The 21,473-nt window shown below is 37.9% G+C and overlaps 1 protein-coding gene across 7 annotated transcripts in view; it reads right to left on the bottom strand.

Annotated features, from left to right (window-relative positions):
• PSD3 (pleckstrin and Sec7 domain containing 3) overlaps positions 1-21,473 on the bottom strand; it is a 453,546-nt gene that overhangs the window by 54,698 nt on the left and 377,375 nt on the right. For all 7 annotated transcript variants that reach the window (XM_087418635.1, XM_087418634.1, XM_087418636.1 and 4 more), the window contains one exon: positions 7,027-7,097. In XM_087418635.1, the coding sequence (XP_087274761.1) occupies positions 7,027-7,097 (71 nt within the window). The remainder of the gene's footprint in view (positions 1-7,026; positions 7,098-21,473) is intronic.

Genomic DNA, 21,473 nt, shown 5'->3' with positions numbered 1-21,473 from the left:
TTCCTCAAAAAAAGGTTTCAGAGGCCCTGAGAATCTCTAGCCATGCAGATTGGTGAGGGTTTTCCCCTATGTGAAAGCAGTCTGTTAAGACTGAGACAGGTGGCCGTTTCTTCAAATGTGCAGATCCTAGCACAGTTACCAGACAAACAAAGATATGCCCCAATCAAAGGAACAAAATAAATCTCCAAAAACCTACCCTAGAGAGAGAGGTCTATGAAATATCTGACAAAGAATTCAAAATAACTGTCATAAAGATGCTCAAGGAGCTCAAGAAAATGATGCGTGAACAACATGTGACTATCAACAAAGAGACAGAAAATATAAAAAAGAACTAAACAAAAACTTTGGAACTAAAGATTATAGTCACCGAACTGAAAAATTCACTTGAAGGGTTCAAGAGCAGGCTTGAACAAGCAGAAGAAAGAAAAAGCAAACTCGAAGACAGGTAATTTGAAATTATCCAGTCAGAGAAACAAAAAGAAAAAAAGAATGAAAAAGAGTGAAGAAACTCTAAGGGACTTTTGGGACACCATCATTTGGGCCAATATACACATTATTAGAGTCCCAGAAGTAGAAGAGAGAGAGAAGTGGCAGAAAGCATATTGAAAGAAACAATGGCCAAAAAACTCCCCAAATCTGGGGAAGGAAATGGACATCCAGATCCAAGAAGTCCAATAGTCTCAAATAAGATAAACCCAAAGAAATTCACACTGAGACACATTGTAATCAAATCGTCAAAAGTCAAAGATGAGGAGAGAATTTTGAAATCAGCAAGAGAAGAGTGACTTGTCATATACAAGGGAATCCCTTAAGACTATCACAGGATTTCTCAGCAGAAACCCTGCAGGTCAGGAGAGAGTAGGATGATATATTCAGAATGCTGGAAAAGAAGCCCTGCAATTTAGTCCTTTAAAAATGAAGGAGCGATAAAGGACCTTCCCAGATAAGCTAAAATTGAGGGAGTTTGTCACTGCTGACCTGCCTTACAAGAAATGTAATGAAAACAAAAGAAGAATGTGAAATGAAAAGAAGTGAAACAGCAACACAAAAGCATATAAACTACAAATCTCAGTGGTAAAGGTAAATACATAGACAAATACAGAATGATGAAATACTGTAGTAGTGTGCAAATCACATTTAATTGTAGTACAGAAGTTACGAGAGAAAAGTACCAAGAATAACTATAAAGCCAAAAATTTGTTAATTGATATACAATATAAAAAAGAGTGAATCCCAGTGGCTCAAGTGGTTAAGTGTGCCCGCTCTGCTGCGGTGGCCTGGGGTTTGCCGGTTTGGATCCCGGGCGTGCACCAATGCACCGCTTGGCAAGCCATGCTGTGGCGGTGTCCCATAAAAAGTGGAGGCAGATGGGCATGGGTGTTAGCCCAGGGCCAGTCTTCCTCAGCAAAAAAAAGAGGAGGATTGGTAGATGTTAGTGCAGGGCTGATCTTCCTCACAAAAAAAAAAAGAGTAAATTCTGACATCAATATCATAAACTGTGTGTGTGTGGGAGAAGTAAAAGCATAGTTTTTTGTACATGATTAAAATTAAGTTATCAGCTTAAAACAGACTGTTAGAACTATATAACATGTTTTATGTAAACCTCATGGTAACCACAAAGAAAATACCTATAGAAGATACACAAGAGAAAATGAGAAAGCAAGCAAAACATGTTTCTATAAATATCAACAAAACACAAAGGAAGATAGCAACAGAGGAAAAGAGGATCAAAAAAGCTACAAAAGAGAAAACAATTTACAAAATGCTGATAGTAAGTCCTTCTCTACCAATAATTACTTTAAATGTAAATAGATTAAACTCCTCAATCAAAATACAGAGAGTCTGAATGGATAAAAAAAGACTCAACTATATGCTGTCTACAAGAGACTCACTTTATATTTAAAGATACATATAGGCTGAAAGTGAAGGGGTGGAAAAAGATATTCCATGCAAAAACTAAACAAGAGAGAGTCATACTTATTACAGACAAAATGGACTTTTAAGTCAAAAACTGTACAAAGAGACAAAGAAGGATATTATATAATGATAAAAAGGTCAGTTTGCCTGGAAGATTCACAATTATAAATACATATGCACCCAACATCAGAGCACTTAAATATATGAAGCAAATACAGACAGAACTGAGGGGAGAAATTGACAGCAATACAATAATAATAGGGGCTATCAATACCCTACTCTCAATAATGGATAGAACATCCAAACAGAAGATCAATAAAAAAAACAGACAACTTGAAAAACACTGTAAAGAAAATGGACCTAACAGACATATACAGAATACTCCACCCAATTGTAGCAGAATACATACTCTTCTCAAGTGCACAAAGAACATTCTCCAGGATAAATCACATGTCAGGTTGTAAAACAAGTATTAGCAAATTTAAGGTGCTTGAAACATGCCAAGTATATTTTCCAACCAGGATGGGATGAAACTAGAAATTAATGGCAGAAGAAAAAATGCAAAATTACAAAAATGTGGCAATTAAACAACACACTCTTGAATAATCAATGGTCAAAGAAGAAATCAAAAGAGAAATGAGAAAATATCTTAAGACAAAGGTAAACAAAAACACAACATACAAAACATATGAGACATAGTGCTGGCCCAGTGCCGCAAGAGGTTGGGTGCGCGCGCTCCGCTGCGGCGGCCCGGGGTTCGCTGGTTCGGACCCCAGGCGCGCACCGACGCACTGCTTTGGCAAGCCATGCTGTGGCGGCGTCCCATATAAAGTGGAGCAGGATGGGCACGGATATTAGCCCAGGGCCGTCTTCCTCGGCAAAAAAAGAGGAGGATTGGCGGATGTTAGCACAGGGCTGATCTCCTCACAAAACAAACAAACAAACAAAAAAAAAACAAAACATATGAGACAGAGCAAAAGCAGTACCAGGAGGGAAGTTTATAGATATAAACATCTACAATAAAAAAAAAAAACAAATAAACAACCTAATTTTCCACCTCAAGGAAACAGCAAAAGAGCAAACGAAGCCCAAAGTTAGTAGAAGGAAGGAAACGTTAAGATTAGAGCAGAAACAGATGAAATAGAGGCCAGAAAAACAATAGGAAAAAAATCAATGAAACTAACAATTGATTTTTTGAAAAGACTATTAAAATTGACAAACTTTTAGCTAGACTGCTAAGAAAAAAAGAAGTCTCAAATATAATCAGAAATGAAAGAAGAGACATTCTAACTGATGCCATAGAAATTAAAAGGATTAAAAGTAACAACTATACACCAACAAACTGGACAACCTAGAAAAAATGGATAAATTCCTAAAAACATACAATTTGCCAAGACTGAATCATGAATAAATAGAAAAACAGAATAGATCTATAACTATATGGAGATTCAATCAGTAATCAAAAACCTCCCAACAAAGAAAAGTTCAGGACCATATGGCTTCACCAATAAATTCTATCAAACTTTTAAAGAAGAATTTAATACAAATTCTTCTCAAATTCTTCCAAATAATTGAAGAGGAAGGAATACGTCTAAACTCATTTTATGAGGACAGTATTACCCTGATACCAAAGCCAGAAAAAGACACTACAAGAAAAGAAAACTACAGGCCGTTATCCCTGATAAATATAGAGGCAAAAATCTCAACAAAAAACCAGCAAACCAAATCCAACATCATGACCAAGTGGGACTTATCCCTGGGATGAAAGAATGGTGCAACATATGAAAATGAAGTAATGTGATAAACCACATTAACAGAATAAATGTCACAAATTACATGATCATCTTAATAGATGCAAAAAAAGCATTTAATAAAAATTCAATATCCTTTCATGATAAAAAACATTCAACAGGGGCCTGCCCCGTGACCTAATGGTTAAGTTTGGCGCACTCCGCTTCAGCGGCCCAGGGTTCTGTTCTTGGGCACAGACCTAAACCACTCGTTGGTGGCCATGCTGTGGCGGTGGCCCACATATAAAACAGAGGAACACTGGCAAAGATGTTGGCTCAGGGCAAATCTTCCTCAAGCAAAAAGAGGAAGATTGGCAACGGATGTTAGCTCAGGGTAAATCTTCCAACAAAAAAAAATTCAACAAACTAGGAATAAATGGAAATTACCTCACTATAACAAAAGCCACATAAGAAAAGCCCAGAGCTAACATCATACTCAATGGTGAAAAACTGAAGGTTTTTCCTCTAAGGAAAGAAACAAGACAAAGATACCCACTCTTGCCACTTCTATTCAACATAGTAATCAAGTCCTAGCCAGAATAATAGACAAGAAAAAGAAATAAAAGGCATCCAAATTGCAAGGGAAAAAGTAAAATTATCTCTGTTCACAGATGCCATGACCCTATATATAGAAAACTCTAAAGATTCTACAAAAGAATCGTTAGAACTAAGACACAAATTTAGCAACACTGCAGGATACAAAATCAACATGCAAAAATCAGTTGCATTTCTATACACTATTAATGAACAATCTGAAAAGGAAATTAAGAAAACAATTCCAATTACAACAGCATCAAAACAATAAAATACTTAGGAATAAACTTAATGAAGGACACAAAAAACTCATACAATGAAAAATACAAAACACTGCTGAAAGAAATTAAAGACGACACAAATAAATGGAAAGACATCCCATGCTCATGGATTGGAAGAATTAATATTGTTAAAATGTCCATAGTACCCAAAGCCATCTACAGATTCAATGCAAACCCTACCAAAATCCCAATGGCATTTTTTACAGAAATAGAGAAATTCACCCTAAAATTCATAAGAAACTACAAACGATCCTGAATATCCAAAACAATCTTGAGAAAGAAGAACAAATTTAGAGGCTTCACACTTCCTAACTTCAAAACATGTTACAGTAATCAAAACGTCATGGTATTGGCATAAAGACAGCCATATAGACCAATGTAACAGAATAAAGAGCCCAGAAATTATCCCATGCATATAAGGTCAACTGATCTTTCACAGGGTGCCATAGTACACTTGGGGAAAAGATAATCTCTTCAACAAATAGTACTAGGAAAACTGGGCATCCACATGCAAAAAAACAATGAAATTCCATCCTTATCTTACACCATACACAAAAGTCAACTCAAACTGAATTAAAGGTTTAAATGTAAGACTTGAAACTATAAAACTCATAGACGAAAACACAGGGGAAAAACTTCTTGACATTGGCAATGATTTCTTGGATACAACACCAAAAGCACAGGTAACAAAAGCAAAAATAGACAAGTGGGACTACATAAAACTAAAAAGCTTGTGCACAGCAAAGTAAACAATCAAGAGAGTGAAAAGGCTATCTACGGAATGGGAGAAAATATCTGAAGACCACATATATGATAAGGGATACATATCCAAAATATATACGGAATTCCTACAACTCAATAGCAAAAACACAACTTGATTAAAAAATGGACAAAGGATTTGAATAGACATTTCTCCAAACACAACACACATATGGCCAACAAGTATTTGAAAAGATGCTCAACATCACTAATCATCAAAACATAAATCAAAACCACAATGAGGTATCACCTCACATCCATTAGGATGGCTATTATAAAAAATTTAAAAAAACAAAAACAGAAAATAAGAAGTGTTAATGTGCACGTGGAGAAATTGGAGCTGCTGTGCACTGTTGGTGGGAATTTAAAATGGTTCAGCCACCATGGAAAACAATATAGAAGTTCTTCAAAAAATTAAAAGTAGAACCACCATATGATGCAGCAATTCCACTTCTGGAGATATTTGCACTCCCATGTTCACTGTGGCATTATTCACAATAACCAAGAGGGAGAAACAACATAAATGTTCATGGACAGATGAATAGATAAAGAAAATGAAGTAAACAACGAAATATTATTCAGCCATAAAAAAGGGAAATCTTGTCATATGCTACAACATAGATGAACCTTGAGGACATTATGTTAGTGAAATCAGCCAGTCATAGAAGGACAAATACTGCTTGATTCCACTTATATGAAGTATCTAAAATAGTCAAACTCAGAAACAGAAAGTAGAATAGTGGTTGCCAGGGGCTGGGGAGAGGGGCAAATGGGAAAAGAACTGTTCACTGGATATTGTTTGTCATGCAAGATGGAAAATTTCTAGAGATCTACTGTAAAACATTGTACTTATAGTTAATAATATTGTACTATGTACTTAAAAATTTATTGAGGGTAGATCTCATGTTACGTGTTTTTTATCACAAAAAAACCCACCTTTTCCTATCAGTCACCTTTGAGGGCAGTGTTCTTACTATCTTGCCTCCTATCAGCCCTAATTCCAAGCTGCTCTTCACAGTGGGAGCCAGAATCCTGTTGAGCCCTGGGAAGCAGTGTACCTTACTACATTCCACACACAGCATTCCCACCTCACCCACACAGAGCTAGCGAGGTGGAAGCTCCAAGGACTACCCTTCAAAGGCCAGAACATATAAACCTGATCCCAAACAGATTTCCAGATTCTGGGATTGGAAGAAAGGATGCTGACAGGGAATACATTTTTATTGTTAAGTACAGATACTTTAGGACTTGAATGAAAATGTGTTTCTAGATTTAGGTAGGATCTAAATGAAGATAAATAACTAAATGAAGATATACTGTTAAATAACAACAAACAAATGAAGGATATAAATACTCTATAGTATAAATATCCACCGAAACAAGTGTTGCCATAGGTCTGTACCTGCACAGACATACAAAGTCTAACTTAGCAACTTATATTTAAAATTTCTAATTGAACATAATTAGAACACAGCTAATCCATTCCCTCTGATCACAAATACATACATACAGATAAAAAGCCTTTTATATATAAAATATTACATATAATATATATAATTTCCAAAATAATTTTTCATCAGAAACAAAAAAAAAAAATCAAAAAAAAAGAATTTAGACATCAATGAAATGGTCTTTTGGGTGTTTGTACAAAATGAATATTTTTGTGCAAAGAGTCTTTTGGGGGTAAGTTGTCTAATTATCATTTCATTAAGTTTCGTGGGCTTCAATTTTTTATTTACTTTTACCTTTTGCAAGTAAAGGACTGTTCCCTTCAGTACAGCATAAAAGGTTTTCCATCCTCGTTTTCCTCTTGGAGCTAGAAAGGAAAAAAATAGAAAATTTTATTTGACAGAAATTAACATTTTAGAAAGAGAAGCTAAATGATCAACATGGTGATTGTGTTTCAATGTTCCTGGTTTATTAGCTAACAAAACTAATGATAATGAGAACTAAAATTTTCTTGAGCCTTACTGTGTTAACAGGCAGTATTCTGAAAACGTTTTCCTTGTATTATCTCATTTAATTGCCAGAACAATCCTGGGAGGCAGGTACGATTACTCTTGCCCTTTCACAAAACTGAAGCACAGAGAAGTAATCTGTCCGTGGCCGCACAATGGGAAGAGGAGAAGCAGGACCTGACCCGGGCAGCATGGCGCCACAGCTCCACTCCAGCAGAGAGGACGTAGGCTGGGAGAGCAAAAGAGACAGCACCCTGGAAACACATATTCACCCAAGAGAACGTTTAAAAGGCTCATATACCAGAGCCTTACGGCTTCATCCAAGTTTCTAGGAATCATAAGAAAAAAGTCCCAGGCTATAAGAGGACTGCTTTTGGCATTTCCCCCACACACTCACCAACTGGACTATAACTTTAATTATTATTACTCCCATGGCAAACTGTGATATCTCTGCTGCAGATTTTGCTGCACTGTAACCTAATTGTTTGTCTACACATCTCTTTCAGTAGACTGGATGACGTGCAAGCAGGTACCCTTCATCTTTAGAATTCACAGAACCTGGCACAGTGCAAGGCAGTGAGGCATCCTCATAAAAATTCTCCAAATGACTTTTCTTTCAGAAATCCTTACATTCCTTTTGTTTATATTCTCCTGGAGTATAAAGTAGAATTTCCTCTATTGACTTATATACCCTTTCACAGAGTGTCCTAAAGCAAAAGCACAGACTAGCAAACAGTTTACTATTTCTTCTTAACTTTAATGAATTAAAATTTGTAACTAGAAAATATTATTACTCAAATGCCATTTTTCTAAACATGTCTATCCCAATAGGTAGGGAGGACCATTTATTCTTATTCTTTTATCAACTATTTGGCTGCCTTTAGACTGTCTTTAACTTAGATATCTGATTAAATTAGGAAGTACATTATTCTTAAGAATTAAATCCTTTAAATCTCCTTTGACTGAAGACTCAAGAATCCTTAGGCTTAGAAACTGGGTAAAGACCCACCTACAGAACACAGGTGCTCCTGCCAACACAACACTGAGACGTCCACCTGGCAGAGTAGGACTCGGAACAGCTGCTCCGCAGGGTCCAGGGGAATAAAAAAGATCATCCCATCTGTTTCCACTATGTCAGGGTTAGAAGTGTGTACTCAAAAATAAATGATCAAAAAAAGTATACCATAATCTCCTTTATAAAGAAAAAAAAAGTGACTACTATAAACAGAACTATAGACAATTATAAATACGTATAAAATAAATATTGACTGTCTTGTTCAAGAGACGTCCAATTCTGAGACGGCTGGCGTGAGAACGGTGCACGCAGAGGAGGCCGTGCCGGAGCTGCCGCAGAGCGGGACCAGAGGCAGTGTGGTGTGGTGGAGGCGCTGGACTGCAAAGCAGGCCAGCTGGTTTCTAGCCCTTGTCTTACACCTATCCTCTCACCCACCAATCCCTAACCGGTCGCTCTTGACCTGTCCCTCAACCTCTCAGGACTTCAGCTGCTCTATTTCAAAATGTGGATAATTCACATAACTTAAGGCAAAGCACTGGATAATGCTGGAAAAAAACTTAGAGAAAACCCTCGTGTTTCCTATAGGAGGAACACAGGTCCTGGATTTTAAAGGCTTTCCACAAAGCCCTAAAGCTAGTTTAGTGGCATCTTAAGATTCCTTCAGTTCAAAGATCTACAATCTATTTTGCTACTTTTCGAGTAGAAATCTCCTGTGAATTCATGTACATGTTCACAAAAATCTTTATCAGTTCTTTATCATTAGCACATTAAGCCTACTAGAAACAGATCCCAAATCTCTCTCCAGCTGCAATGTGAGCTGAACTCACCTATAGGTGACTAACCCTGTACTGCATTCTCTACTTTTCCACCCACACAGAAGTGTAAAACTTAATCTTGGTTGACCAAAACCAAGATTAAGACTTAAATGAAGCAACCAATTCTCCTAACAAGATAACTCAGAAGCGAGTACTCAACAGTATATAACCAGAGTGCTATAAAAGCATCGCTCTAAATGATTTTATGTGTATTAACCTGTTTAACCCACACCACAGTGCTGGAAATAAGGTACTATTATTACCTCCATCTTACAGGTGGGACAGTGTGGCATTCAGGGAAGAGGGGACCACTGTGCACTCTCTAGAGGCAGGCTCAACTGTGCCGATTTAAAGCCACACACACAGTGCTGTTGTGGCTTTTGCACCCTTGGTGAGTGAAATGCATGGGCTAGACACCAATGATTGAGGAGCACTGTTCCTCATAATGGTGACTGTAGAATGAGTTAACACTGATTTCACAACACATCCATGATGAAGTATATGACTAGGGGAAGAGTTGTAACTGTAGTTACATAACGAACAGAACTGGAGGAATGAGTGAGATTACCGACTGGAAACCCAGTGTGTCCTACTGAAAGGCTTTAACCACGAGGCTGGTAGGGAGTCGTAGGTAGGTGTATTTTAACAAATACCTGGGTATCTACTGTGAAAAGGTGTTGACTGAACTTGATCAAAAGATACCATTTTATCTTTTTACTTTGACTATGCTTTCATGGCCGTTTTCAATATGCATACACGAAGCTCAAAGACAAGCCATCGTTTTCCTTCTCCTTGAAAGTACAGGGATCTTGGATTAGTTTAATTCTGATCATCTGCCTTCCATCTTGCATGACAATGGTGTCTATTACTTTAGTTTTCTCTAACACCACTGAAATAGACATCATTATTTTTCTATACACTGCCATTGTCTGTTAGATTTACCCTTGAGTTTACTATTACCTTCATTCGTTACTTTCTGTACCTCAGATTGTTTTTTGGAGGCCATTTGCAACCACTCGAAATCTATACTTAAAGTTCCTTTAGTGAGGGTCTTTTGGTGGTAAATATTTTTCTATTTATATAAAAATGTCTTTATTTCATTAAAAATTCTAGGTTGACAATTGCTATTTCTTATGAAGATATTATTCACTATCTTTGGCTACCATCATTGTCGGGATGTCTGTCTTGAGCCTAAATGTTATGTCTAAGTATAGGTTTCTTTAAATTTACCCAGCTTGGTGTTCTTTGGGTTTCCTGCGTATCATTTTCAAAAGCTTGTAGTCATCATATCTTTGAATACAGTCTCTCCTCCATTGTCTCCACTACTGTAACCTCTGACACTCTAACTTCTCACTCCATTCCACCGGTGTCTTAATTGTTCCCTCACAGTCTCCATTTTCTTGTCCTTCTGTGCTTAGAGCTGTGTAATTTTATCTCCAGTACTCCTTGGGCACCAGACCCAGAGATGCGCCAGGGGTTGCTCCACTCCCTAGACTTGCACTCACGGTGTATTCCTGGCATCACAGGATTTCCCTTTCATTGCTACAGGCTCATCCGTTCAGTTAAAAGATGTTTAAAAATATTTTATCATTTTTAGATATTTTATAATGGAAGTTTCGGAATTTGTAGGCCATCATATTGCCAAAGATAGACTCTCTAGTTCTTTTTTCTTTCTTATTTTTTTTAAAGAATTTATTCATAAATTTTCTAATCTAGGAAAAATTCATTTGGAGCAGGATGCAGGAGATAAGGGCTGAGGACAGGACGAGAGAAATTAGAACAAGGAACACCAGTAAGGAGGCTATTACAATTGCCCACATGGAGGAAAAGGCCAAAATATGGATAGAAGTGCACAATAAATTAAGATAAGGAAACAGAAGAAAAGGGGAAGGCAGTAGTGTTAACTGAGCACCTACACTACAGAGCTCTGGGCATTGGGCTAGCATGATAAATGGACATTCTATTTGATCCACAAACTTCTTTTAGTTAGGTATTGCCTCTATTTCACATTAATGTCTCCATTATTAATTATATTTGCAGCTTTGAGAGGTAGAGTAAGCTCCTGAGGAGGCTACCTATCTAAGGATTTCAAAAATATCGCATAGGGCAATTCAGACATGGAAACATGTTCTAAGGGTACATAAAAGAGGGCAACTGTCCAGGTGACAATCCTTTGCAATGGTCAGACCTGCAACTCCAGTGAGGCGAACGTAGGAGGCAGGGAAAGAAGATGAGACAGGAGGGGAATGTAAGTCATGTTCTCTAATCTCACTGAACTCCAGGACCTTCAAAGGTATCCCAGCTCACAGCTACGGATCTCAGAACTGAAGCACGATCCCTGGGTGTGCCCTCTCAGATGCTACCGGCCCAACACTGCTGCAGAGTACTAATGCACAGCAGGCCTGATTACAGTAGTAGTCACAACAGCAGCTAACACTTACTGAGCACATGCTGTTCCAAAACTTGATGTGTGTTACCTAAAGCCCAGAACTCTATGAGGGAACCACTAGCACAATCTCCACTTTACAGATGTGGAATCTGAGACCCCACCTAACCCACAGCACATGGTCCCCCGTAGCACTGGCCACTTGTACTCTGGTTTATGCAGGGAAAGACCAGTTAAACAGACTCAGGAAACAATGTCTTGCTTAACTGAGATATAAGGGTGATATTCAAATTATTTAAGAGCTGATTCAGCAGGGATCTTGACCTGTGAGGAAAAAACACTGCCCAATCAGGACTGAAGGGACATCCGTGATAAACAGTCTGTACAACTGAACCAGGACACACTCCTTGACTATCAGCCCTGGCTGGGGGGCTGATACCTGCTCACTGTAGGTTACAATAAGAAACAAAAAAAGTGAATAGGCCTCTGTGATTTTTATTGTACATTACACACACACACAACATACATTTCTGCAAAATAGAAATTAGTAGTTGTTCCAAAGATGGGTGATATTGGAACTATTATTAAATCTTCAATATTAAAAATCAGTTGTTATTAATTTTCTCATCTTTATCATACATTTGAAGAATCTTTTTGGAAATATAAAATACCATGAACAATATTTTGCCTTCAGTTATTACCACTGATCTTTGTAAAATAGTTAAATGTATAACTGGGAATGAAACTGTCACCGACCAGGTGCCTTGAGAAACTTAAAGGTGGGTTTAGAAACAATTAACTGTTTTTCCAAGTTGTTTCTTTTCCTTTTGTATGTTAAGGAGATGTAACCACCAACCATCCTGAAACTGACCAAGCCTCCCCGCAAGAGCCATGCCCATGACCTTTGCCTTATTTTTAATGCAAACATCTCTCCAGGAGGAGCTTAGGCCTCATTATGTGGAAGCATGTTCTCCAACTGAGCCTGTGCAAGGGAATACCCGCCTCTCCCTTTTGAATATTCATTCCCCAACCAAATAAAAGTTCCTGCTTCCCTTTGTTCGGGGATGTCATGATGTTGGAAATGGTTCCTCATGGCCTCCTATTTGCTGCAAATACACTTCACTTTGTGAGACAACTTGCACTGGTGTAGAGTCGTATTTAACTCAGCAGGAGGCGCGCCCACTTGGTTCGGTAACAAAAGCACAGGGTGTCACCCTTCTTTCATAAAGCAAGAGGTACGAAATATTCCTGAGCAATAAACGCTTCAGTAAAGAGTAATGATGGATATATGCCAGAAAATAAAGTTATTTTTTAATCTACCAAAAGGTATAAGCTTCATGCACAAGTTTATATTTGCATGCTATACTTTCCAAATTTAGTTTCTTCTGAACAGAACTGAGAATCGATGTGTTTAAGATCTTACTGTTCTCATTTTTCTACTTTATTCACAGGGCAGAGAAGTTTTTCCAACATCAAAATCCATCCTGTTTTTGACCACTCCTCACTCTGGGTTCCCTACTTTTTCCTTTTTTTCAAGTTTAATATCAGAAAGATTTAATATGCATAGAGAGACACAGTATGTGAATTTTTCTTTTAATATACTAACCTTCTTTCCTGTCTGCTGGCTTGAAAAACATTCTTCCATTGCCCCAGTAGAATGGCAAAAAACCCATTTTTCCCCCCAAAGGGTAGAGAAGGTCAGTAAGCCATATTCACACTAATGAGAAAGAATTCTTAAGTCATGGCCTGAAGGCTAACAATGCAGGTCCTGTCAGGCTAGGAAACAAGGAAAATGTGAGGATGTGATAATTCTATGTAAAATACCTTCAATTTCTTTATGTTAACGGAGAAAGACATTTAAAATATACTGCAATACCAACGAGGACATTCCAAAATAAATCAAACACCTTGCTGAACCTGGAACCAAAGATGTGCTCAGCAAAGCTCTTATACTAGTACAATTGGGACACATCTATATTAGATTTGAAAAGGGCACAAGACTTTTTTTTGTGAGGAAGACTAGCCCTGAGCTAACATCCGTCATCAATCCGCCTCTTTTTGCTGAGAAAGACTGGCCCTGGGCTAACATTCGTGCCCATCTTCCTCTACTTTATAGGGGACACAGCCACAGAATGGCTTGACAAGTGGTGTGTCAGTGCCCGCCCGGATCCGCACCTGCGAACCCCAGGCAGCCACAGAAGAGCGCGCGTACTTAACCGCTGCACCACTGGGCCAGCCCCCGCAGCACAAGACATTTTTTAAGCTGCTTTAATTTCCCCAGTGACAGTATCTGAAAACTGGGCATATTCTTAAAGTATGTCTCTTAAAGGATGAGGACAGATGCTACCTTGGTAGTGTCGGGGGAAGAGGGAGAATCTCCCTCTGCCCTTTTCTTTAAGGTTTTTATGGCTGGCCAAATAATCAACAAGACAGGTTAGCAGGAGAAAATAATACCAAGTTTAATAACATGTATACATGGGAGAAAGCAGGGACACTGCGTTTCTCAACACAATAGCAGAAATTCTCGTCTTAAATACCATGTTCAGCCAATGACAAAGGAGGATGCTGGGGGCGGGGGGAGTCAGTTACAGGAGATTACCACTAAAGCACAGTAAACAAGAGAAAGGTTATTATGCAGATTTAAGGCCTCACCTTTCACATTGATAAGCCTCTAGAAATGAGGCCATCCCCCGCTCTTCCCAAAACAGAGAGGGAGATACCTTTACAAGTGGAGATTTCCCTTATAAATGTAAATGTTTGTCTGGCAACTCCTTGCAGGGCCATCCAGAGAATGTGGCCAGAGAGACAGAACTTCTGATAAGATGGGCTTGTTGGTGCCTTTCCTATTGTAACATTTATCCTACGTTATCTTACAGCCATCATGATAGATCTGTTCCAGGAAGGAGTTACTATGTCAAATTTTTTAGGCAGTTAGTGGGGGAGGTCAAGGAGGTCAAATGTCCCTAGAGAAAACAACCAAGGTAAAGAGATAGATTTCAGGGTGGCCAAATCTTGATCTCCCACAGTAGGAAGCAAGCTCTTAAGTCCTACATCACTGAGGCAGCTGAAGGCACAACTCAGGCAGAGGTTTGCTTTCTGTGATTGGTTTGCAAAGGATTTAGATAAATTCATAGATGAAAGCCCTACAAATCATTAAGTGAAATTAAGGGTAATCTTTGTATATTATCCCTAACTTTGTTTAATAAAATATCCTCAGGTACCACCATAAGAAGTGCTATTAAGTCTTAATTAGTAGAGTAATTCATATACTTTTAGATTACTGCTCGAAGCAATGGAATCCAAGCTGTGCACAACAGAAGTCACCTGTGGGAGATAGGTCACACAATATTAAGAAACTGGTAGCATTAATTATCCCAAGGTTTATAACAGAGTGGTAGAAATAAAATAGTACAATTACTATCTTATATTTCTAAATCATTTATCTTTGAAACATTTAAGGTAATTTTTGAAAAATCAGTTAATCCTTATAATCTTGCTCTTTAAGACTGGGAGCTGTTACATGTAATCAACTTTATTTTATAAAAGGAAAAACTGGGGCAGCCTGAAAGGAACCATAATTACAACCTATACCTATTGTTTTTCCTGGAAAAATATTTCCTTTTTGTATATGCTAGGAATAGGTTTATATTACTGATAGAGAACAGAACATGAAACAAAAGAGAGAAGTAGAAGAACATCCTACCCACGATATCCCCTGGTGGGCTGATGTTCACTGTGGATATGGTTCTAGTCCTTTAAGAAGTCAAGTCTCTTATCCTAAATCAATTCTTTCTGGAATGGCAGAAAGTATCCTGGACTAGGAGCCAGGACACTTGGAGTTTATTCACACCCTGAGGCCCACTGTTTCTCTGATTTTGGACAAGTCGCCTAACATCTCTGGTTATAAATCTATAAAACGAATATGCTCCAACGTACCCTAATTACTTTACAATGCTGTTACAATGTTGTTACATAATATTATTAGGACACAGACCCTATCCCAAAGAGTTTTGCATACAGAGGCAGTCACTTGAACGATGAAACGTAATACAACATGATAAACTGTATAAACCAAATGGTAGCACGGCACTAATTTAAGAAAATCCCAACGCGCTTTCAAGTAGGTAAAGAGACAGGGAGGTCAGTAATCCTATAATCAGTAGGATTTAGAAGTCAGAGACGATTTTAAATAAGGATTTAGTTTTCAGCAGGCCTTTGGGGGGAACAAAAGGGTTTTCTTTTGACCTCCACCTTCTCTACAGTCTCTGCGGGCTAAGACAATGTAAGTCTCATAACATTGCTAATTACCACCGTTCTTTATCAAGATGACCTCTGGACAAAAGTCAGCATTGTTTTTTTATAGAGAACACCTGGTTTGAAATGGCGGTTTCACCTGAGTGACCTTGGGCAAGTCACTTAGCTAATCATGCTTCACTTCCTTCCTCTGTAGAATAGAAATAAAACAGTACCCACTTCAAAGCGTTATTCTGAAAATTAGATGAGTCAATATGTGACTCCTTCAGAAGTGAATTTTTTTAACGATACCGTCTGCTAAAAGAAAGTGCATCCAATTTCCATGCTAAAACGCACTTACTTTTTTAATTTCATTCCTGTATTCAGAATTTTTTTCTTTGTTAAAGTCAATATTTTGAGAAGGAAAAAAACGCTGACATTATTGATGAATTTTTAACAGAAAGGGGGTACACTTTTCACCCTTAATTTAATTGGGGGGAAAGTGGTGTGTAACATTAACATGTTTATTGTTTCTCTTTTGTCCCAGGCCCTGTCTTGGCACTGGAGATATTAAACATGAGTGCAAACAATAAAAGTAAATAATGGGAGAAGGGACAAAAAGCTGATGGAGAACTTTTTAGCCAAGCATAGTCGTCCCTCGGTATCCATGGGGGATTGGTTCCAGGATCCCCTTTAACTCATCTCTTGATTACTTATAATACTTGATACAATGTAAATACTATGCAAATAGTTGTTATACTGTATTGTTTAGTGAATAACAACAAGAAAAAAAAGTCTGTACATGTTCAGTACAGACGCAACATCTTAGGCCTTTGGATCCACAGTCAGCTGAACGGGCGGATGCAGAACCCATGGATACGGAGAGCCACGTGTAATACACCATAAAAATGTACAAACATAACTTATAAACAACTATCTTTCTCCACTCGGCTAGGAGACGGTTTCACTGGTAGCCATCACCGGAAGCACGGGAAGAATTTAACTGACTTGTGCTGAGGTTGGAAAAGAGGGCAGAACATAACATATCATCATAAGCTAAGGGTTACAAGAAGAGTGTGCAGGCAGCAAGAAACACAAAAATGACTCAATATATAACTTTTTTCAGGAGACACAGAAATACTAGAGTCATACAAATTTTTTTAAAATTTGACAAATGAACTATATGGCCCATTCTCTCCAGCTGAAACGTTCCTTCCCCAAATATCATGACTTGCCCCTTTACTTCACCTAGGTTTCTGCTCAAATGTCCCCTCATCCGGGGTCTCCTCTAATCACTCTATGCAACAAAGCGCTTGCCCACTTCCTTCTCTCTCCCCTCACCTGGGCCTTACTTTTCTCTGGATCACATTACACAGTCTGAAATATCATATGTTTATTATTGAGCTCCCCCTATATTAGAATAGAACCTCCAATTCTATTGGAGGTTTGTTACTGTGTCCAGAGAACAGATTAAAAACTCCAAAAAAAAAAGAAAAAAATTAGACGTCCTAAATAGGCATGTAGATGATATGACAACAAATATTAAAGAGAATTTTTTTTTAAAGTGTTTTCTCTATCATTTAGGTGAAACACATTAAACACTCAGGTTGCTTAAAGAGAAAAGAAGAGGTAGGATAAAATTTTGGTTATAGACTATTTCAGCAAAATGACGCTGGATATGAAAATAAGACATCAGTAAAGATGTAGGCTCATGAGGAACAAACATAGCTTGACAAATTACTATGGGTTTTCAAGCGTTAATTAAAGAACAAACATCTGTAGTAAGAGACTTCAAAATTCTAGGAAACGAATACCATCTCATAATTCTTTTTTTTCAATTGAGGTATAATTGACATATAACATTGTGTTATTTTCAGGTACACAACATAATGATTTGATATTTGTATATATTGTGAAATGATCAGCACAATAGGTCTAGTTAACATCTGTCACCATACATAGCTGCAAATTTTTTTTCCTTGTAATAAGAACTTTTAAGATCTACTCTCTTAGCAACTTTCAAATATGCAATACAGTATTATTAACTATAGTTACCATGCTCATAATTCTTATAAACTGAAGGAAGATGCTGGAGAACTTGCTGTTTTTAATAACCATGTTAAAAAGCTGGACATAGTAAAATGTTACTGAAGTTCAATAACTTCATTATATGGGACAGGTATGAACACAACTAAAATCAAGCACACCAATGGTTTTTCATAATTTCTTGAGCAATTTAGAGAGCTCATTATAAAACTTATAGACAGCAACGTGCTAAAATAAAATGTAAGGTTAAATCATTACAGTCTGAGAAGTGCAGGTAACTGCTGAATCAGATAAGCAGGCTTATCAAGTGACACCAAACCAGGTTTCTTCAACTTCACAAGCACCTTATGACCCAGAACCTCAGAGTCAAAGACTCTGCTGAGCATGCGTTTCTACAAATAGAATTCAAATACGCTACTGTAATTGTAAAACAGCCCAAGGCCCACTGGCACCTTTAAAACGCCCTTGGGCAAAAGCTACTGCAGGTCAATAAAATAATTCCTAGCGGCAAGAATGAGCAGCCTCTAGACAGAATCTGTTCTCCAGGGAACGTGAGGGCAGTCCGACTGCTTTTCCCTAAACTCAGGAGCTTCAGGGGAGACTTCCAGCTCCCCCTTCTGAAACGCAGTCCTGACCTTCACCACAAGGCCGCTCACGCATAGGCGCCAGAAAACAGCCCACTGCCATGGACTGCACCTAAAGTTATGCCACTGTATGTTTAACTCTTAGCTTTTCCAGTTCAGGTCAAACCCCTTCCATTTATTGACACATCCAGTGCTCGCAAGTGCTCCCCACCTTTCCATGAAAGGGCACCCAGGAGTGCATTCCCATGAGTATCGCAACAAGTCGCCTTTGTGCTTCTAAAACAACATGCAACATCGTTTGTCAACAATCCCAATCACCCCCTCCCCAATTTATTTATGGGAAGAACAGTACCACAACAGCCACTGAGCGAATTTTTGAAAGAGAGGGAAATATCTACCATCTGACTATAAGTCATTATTGTTCTTTTATTGGTAATCACACTATGATAAATGGTTCTTATACTTTTTTCCATTCGTCATTATTTTGCAAACATTTTTCTATATTTTTAGACATAATTATATTTCATTAGGACTCTAAAATATTTCATTGAATTAAGGTCATATTTTAAATAACAAATGTTTAACATAAATTATTAATTTTCCCTGATAATGTAAGTTATATTTGTCCAGTGTCAACAGCAAAAATAAAAAAATAAACAAAAAATAAAGGAAAATAACAGAAAAAAACACACATAGAAAACAATGTAAAATCACCAGTCTAACAATCATCAACATTTTGGTATATAACCTCCGAATCATTTTACTATGCACACATTTGCCACACAATTGGGATATTATACTTGTTTCTTTTAAACACTTCTACTTATATATCATATGTCATTTAAAAAATGACTGCAAAGAGAGGCCCGCACAGTGGCATAGTGGTTAAATTCGTGTGCTCGACTTCAGCAGCCCAGGGTTCACCCGTTTGGATCCCAGGTGCAGACCTATGCACCGCTTATCAAGCCATGCTGTGGCAGGCGTCCCACATATAAAAAAATAGAAGAAGATGGGTACAGATGTTAGCTTAGGGCCAATCTTACTCAGCAAAAAAGAGGAGGATTGGCAAGAGATGTTAGCTCAGAGTGAATCTTCCTCACCAAAAAAAAAAAAAAAAGATTGCAAGGAATAGACACTATGACTCTGCCATATTTTACTCAATAGATCTTTTATTGGCCATTAAGCTGTTTCCAAGATGATAATGATGATGATGATGATATTCTGTACCTAAAATAACAATCAGTTCTTTCTATGTGTCAGGTACTGTGCCCAGAACAGGCATTAGCCTTATTTGATGTTCTCACCAGAAGGCTTCAGCATTCCTATTCCCTCACTGGAATACTCTTATCTATGATCTTTGTGTCCAAGGATTTTATGGCTTCCTTTTGTAACTCAGCTCTCAGCTGAACGACACCTCCTCAGGTATATCCTTTCCTCTGCTTATTCCCATCAAGAGTGAGTGTACTGGCACACAGCTGGTGTTCAAAAGCATTTTTTAAAATGAATCAATGGCCTATCTATTTTCAAAGCTGAAATTCTTAATTCTGTACTATCCAGTGGCAAATTTTTGTACATAAATTTCTATCATTGTAACTATTTCCTTTAGGAAACCAGTATGGTATTTTTAATTTCAAACTTTTATCAGATTACTGAAGAATTTGATATGCTGCGTTAAATAATGGTAACAGACACATTAAGATTACCTTCTTCTTTCTCCTAAATGTTAACTGAACTGAAAATGTAAACAGAACGAGTCAACAGTACAAATAGAATACTTTCTAAATATCAGATGCAGTGAAAACTGTGCATTCCTCTTTCAGAAAGAAATATGTCAGAGGTTCTGAGCGTGGATTTGTTTGGTGCTAAAGACCGCAGTTTCTATTCCATGGGTTCTGGTCAAAAGTACTGTTGCTGAGGAGGATGGTGGGCGGCCTCTTTTAACCACCTTCACTCCACTGCAGGAAAAGGTGGATTTTAAATTAATGACATGAGCCATCAAAATGGAACTTAAAAACCTAAAACTTTTTCTTTTATTCTAAATGTAGAATTATGAAGAGGCATTCCCCATCGAAAACAGATAAAATGCCACCAAAACTGCACTGTCACGTGGCAAACTACTCCTTGAGAACCCCAATGGTGCCCTCCTGTGTGGCTTTTCGGCCTTGTATCCACAGCTCACACCGCTTCATTAGACAGCCTGCGGACATAGAACAGCAAAGCGGAAAGGAGGGGGGAACCTCGGCCTCCTTTTAAAATAATTGCTTTGCTTTGCCTCCACTTAAAGAGTCTTTTTCTAACAGAAGGAGACAACTGTCTTCTGGGGAAAAAAGCTATTCCACTTTTATTATCTCTTAATAATGTTCCCAATGTTATACAATAGCAAAGAATTCTGCCTGCATTGCCATTATAAACTCTATTTTCAGTATGTGTGACTCAGAATAACATCTACTCTCTCAAATTTGACATGTGGGACTAAATTTTCAAAACTTTGGCTGACAGGCAAGTGTGTAAACCCCTCTAAAGTGAGTGAGCCTCCCTAACCTCCAAGACGCTACCCAACACTCCTTATGTATATCCAAAGTATCTAAAATAAGATGGAAAATATGAACCAAATGTGGTTCTCACATCCTTAAAAAGCAATTCACATTTCAAATTAGAAACTAATCTCAGGGTAAAATCACTTAAGAATCTATACTGGAAATGCAATGTGATTAAAATATTTCAAATTATTAAAGTGCTATGTCCACACAATTTGCCTATTTGATTCACTTCTTCCCAATTCCTCCAATACTATTTTCCAAAAGAAACCACTTTTTAACATTTGAGCTGTTTCTCTGGGTAATTTCCAATATGTCCCTAAACAATGTGCTGTCATAATAGACTGTAAAGTTCTCTATTGATTTTCTGCTGCAAGAAATGAGGACTTAGCAAATTAACTACTCCATTCCATCTTCCCAGTATATCTGAATGGCTTCTATGTGCCTCTCCACTGGTTACCTCAGTAGTTTTAAAGAGCATGCTAACAACATTATTTTCCGTTTCCTCAGTACAGGCAGTCTCTTCTGACTTCCTCTATGAGAGCAGCATAACGGCTCTCACTGCTCTCCTTGGGCTCTCCTCTCCACTTCACCTCTCACCTTCCTTCATCTCTGCTC

The sequence above is a fragment of the Ceratotherium simum genome, chromosome 28 (assembly GCF_057802395.1).
Source record: "Ceratotherium simum simum isolate JZ-2026a chromosome 28, ASM5780239v1, whole genome shotgun sequence".
NCBI lineage: Eukaryota > Metazoa > Chordata > Mammalia > Perissodactyla > Rhinocerotidae > Ceratotherium > Ceratotherium simum.
Note: the sequence above shows the minus strand (reverse complement) of the source record. Positions and strands in the feature narration are given on the sequence as shown.